This window comes from Manacus vitellinus, unplaced genomic scaffold, assembly GCF_001715985.3.
Source record: "Manacus vitellinus isolate BGI_N305 unplaced genomic scaffold, ASM171598v3 scaffold_74_pilon, whole genome shotgun sequence".
NCBI lineage: Eukaryota > Metazoa > Chordata > Aves > Passeriformes > Pipridae > Manacus > Manacus vitellinus.
In genome coordinates, this window is record NW_021940780.1 from 146,549 (window position 1) to 150,148 (window position 3,600).

Sequence of the window (3,600 nt, forward strand, 5' to 3'; positions counted from 1 at the left end):
GTGGCATCAGTGCCACGGGCTGGGAACCACGGCGGGGGTGGATCAAGGGTTGGACTGGATGATCTCAGAGGTCCCTTCCAACTCAGCTGATTCTGTGATTCTATGATTATGAATGAGTTTTATCTCTTTTTCCATGACTTTTCAGCTTCTGAGAATTGGTTTTGCTACAGAGGCTATAAAAATGTCTGAGTCATGTGTAGCTGAGCTGGTTGGTGAAGGATATCTCAGATGACCTCATCTGCTGCCTCTTGATTTCTGCTTCCCTTTGACACTCCTGATCACTGAATAAAAGTATTACAAAAATCTGATTATCATCTGTGCCATTAAGTGCAAGTTTAATTGCTGAGCAGAAGCAAGAAGAGTTGAGAAATTTGTTCTCCTGGTTTTTCTTGGAGCACCCACGTGACACACACGTGTACACACACACTCCCCTCTGCAGGAAAAGCAGCAATTGTTTGTAAATTTGGAGTTGCTTGATTGGGAACCTTCATCTAAGCACTGGTTTAGCTGTTGTGTATCAGCTCTCAACAGTTAATACAAGGCCAGCCTGGCTGCTCTCCTGGTGGAATTCTCGGGGCCGGTTCCTGAGGCTGATCCCAGCCTGGAGGAGATGGCAGTGCTGCTGGTTTGCAGTAAAATGGGATTATAGGGTCTTTTCTCTTTTATCAGTGGAGATGCTGGTTAATGCCAGCTAAGCAGCTTATGGTGCCAGAGGACCTGAAACCACATCTCGTGACTGGCAGGTTTCCTCACTCCGGGGTTTTCTTGGCCTGGGGCCTTGCTTAGGGAGGTGTCCTGCTGCCTTTTCCCTTTCCCTTCCCAATCCCACCTGATAAAGCTGCCAGACTAAACCTTGCCTGTCTCCATCACTGATTTTCTTGGAGAATAAAATAAGTCAACATGGACAGAAAAAGGCAAAGTCTTTTGTTCTTTTGTGCTTGGAAAAAACCCCCCTCATGGCTCCACAGCAAAAGCAAACAAAACCCCTCCAGAAATCCCAGCCCAGATCCCCCAGTGCCCCCAAACCCTTAACCAGGACCTGTCTCTTTTCCACCCTGAGCTGCACTTTGAAGAGGAAATCTGTGGTCATTGTAAAAATGGTCATTGTAAAAATGGGAATGACCGTTTTCTCCAGAGTAACAAGACAGTGAGTATTCAAACCAGTTTGGTTTTAAGTCTAAGTGAGAAGTAATTAATTATGCTACTTAATATTTACTTTAATAAACAAGTTTTAACCCTTATTTGCAGACACTGCCTTTCATCCCATCTTGATTTAATCAAGGCTTCAAGGCTGTCCTGGTGCCCATATAGTCTTTCTTGTATAGGTATATTTTCTCTCCAGAAAAGTTGCATTGCTTTGAAAGATTAACATCTCTTTCACCTCAAGTAACCAGAATTTTCTAGCAAATGGGCAATTAACAGCTATTAAGAGGTTCTAAAATACCACTGTTGGAAGAGTCTTTGTCAGGTTTAGTTATTATTGCAATTACAGTAGACAGGAGCTGCTGGCATTTCCTGAGCAGCATTTGAAAGGGAAACTTAAGGAAAAAACCCAAACCCTACTTTTTTTTCTTTCTGATATAAACCAAACTGTGTTTTTTCAGTGTCCATCAGCTGCATTTCCACCTCTGTTGATTTACTTGAACATCTCATTACCTTACTTTTGAAGTAACCCCTCTGTGCAGTGGGTTTTGCTGCTTCAATGTGCTTCTTGCTGCAGAAAATTCCACTTTCTGTGATTTTTAAAAGGCCATTTTTCAGGTTCTGTCTTGTACTTTCACCTGTATCTGAGCTGGTGTCACCCACAGGTGTTTGTGGCTTCATTTTCTGTTTGAGGCTCAGGAACCCCAGGCTGCAAAACTTGCTTTGCTGCAGAATTTTCTGTGCTGTCCTGCAGGAAGTTTATGTTTAAATCCTTTAAATGCTATTCTTTAGTCCTGGAAATGGCAAATGTGTGGATGATGATGGGCAGGGAGGGCTAATTTAAGGAGCAAATGGGGGAAAATTGTACTGTAGTGACCCATCTGGGAAAACAAAAAGGGAACTCGTGGGCTGTAACATCTTCCTGTTCCTGTGCCAAAAGAGTAGTGAAACTCGTTAAAATGCACCAGTTTATCCTGAAGCTGTTGCTTCAACATCATCAGGCAGATGACTTGGAACATCCCTGGAACAACTGGGATAATTTTGGGTGGGGATGTTCAGCAGAAAGAGCTGTTTCTGTCTGAATTAGACTCACTGAAAGGCAGGTCCTTCACTGTCCATCTGGTCTGAGCTTCCTGGATTCTTTTATTTAATAATGAGTTATTTTCAGAAAAAGGATTCAGTTACACAGAGGTAACTGCAAATTTACACTCCTTGAGGAAGCCCAAGTCCTGTCTGCAGTGGGTGTTCAGCTGTTCTACTCTGCTCCTTACCTGGAGCACAGGTGTACTTTGTTCCCAAAAAATTCCATAGAAATGGCTGTGAAATGGGAAAAAACCAAAGGTTTCAATTTGCTACTAATGATTGAAGATCACAAGAGAAGAACGAGAAAATAATCACAGTATTCCTATCCTGAAAGAATTTTAAATACCTTCGGCTTTATATTTAAATGATAGTCTGTTAATTATTGGGGAGGATTGATGAGAGCTGGTGAGTCATGAGCATGAAAGGGAGCCCAGGCTGTGGGGTGGTGTGAATGTACACAGATCTTAGGGAATAAAAATATCCATCTTCAGTTCCAGGAGCCATTGATGCCAACGACACCCTGATGTCCCAGCTGGATTACTGAGAACTCTGGTGACTCCTGGAGGTGCTGCTGTTCACATAAGGAATTGTCCTCAGTCCTTGGCCTTTCATCCCAGCAGCATCTGTTTGGGTGCTGAATGCAAGTCCTGGACATTCTGGAAACGATGGGGATTGGCAAAAACACCACCTCGAAGTCGGTGGAGGCGGGAGGCTCCACGGAGGGCAAATACGAGGATGAATCCAAACATCCCGCCTTCTTCACCCTGCCTGTAAGTACCACACTCCAGCTCCACGGAGCCAGGCTCAGTGTGAATCAGGCCATAACGTTCTAGTCATGTTGTACAAACCCCTCATTGCCACAAGCAGTTGGTAACAAACCTCTTTTGCCACTGGATGGTGTTTACACGGAAACACGGCCAGTTACCGAGTGTGGGTGTTCCCTGTGTGCTCCCGAGCTGGGCTGCTCCCAGGACAGGCAGCACTGCAGGACTGGAGCAGTTACCTGTCCTCCTGCAGCATGGGCACGAGCCCCTGGTATGGAATCGTGGAATCATTAAGGTTGGAAAACACCTCCAAGATCATCAAGCCCAACCTTTAACCAAATCCCACCACATATGTCACGAAGTCTGCTTGATTTCTGAACACCTTGAGGGATGGGGATTGCACCCCTGCCCTGGGCAGCCTGTTCCAGTATTTAAACACTTTTTCAGTGAAGAAATTTTCCATGATATCCAACCTGACCCTCCCCTGGCACAGCTGGAGGCCGTTCCCTCTCCTCCTGTCCCTTGTTCCCTGGGAGCAGAGCCCGACCCCCCCCTGGATCCCCCCTCCTGTCAGGGAGTTGCAGAGCCAGAAGGTCCCCCCTGAGCCTCC

The 3,600-nt window shown here is 45.5% G+C and overlaps 1 protein-coding gene across 1 annotated transcript in view; it reads left to right on the plus strand.

Annotated features, from left to right (window-relative positions):
• The window catches only part of SLC23A2 (solute carrier family 23 member 2), a 56,721-nt gene that overhangs the window by 22,080 nt on the left and 31,041 nt on the right, over nucleotides 1-3,600 (plus strand). Inside the window, exon 2 of the mRNA XM_029964554.1 lies at nucleotides 2,718-2,996. Within this exon, the coding sequence (XP_029820414.1) occupies nucleotides 2,865-2,996 (132 nt within the window). The 5' untranslated portion in view covers nucleotides 2,718-2,864. The remainder of the gene's footprint in view (nucleotides 1-2,717; nucleotides 2,997-3,600) is intronic.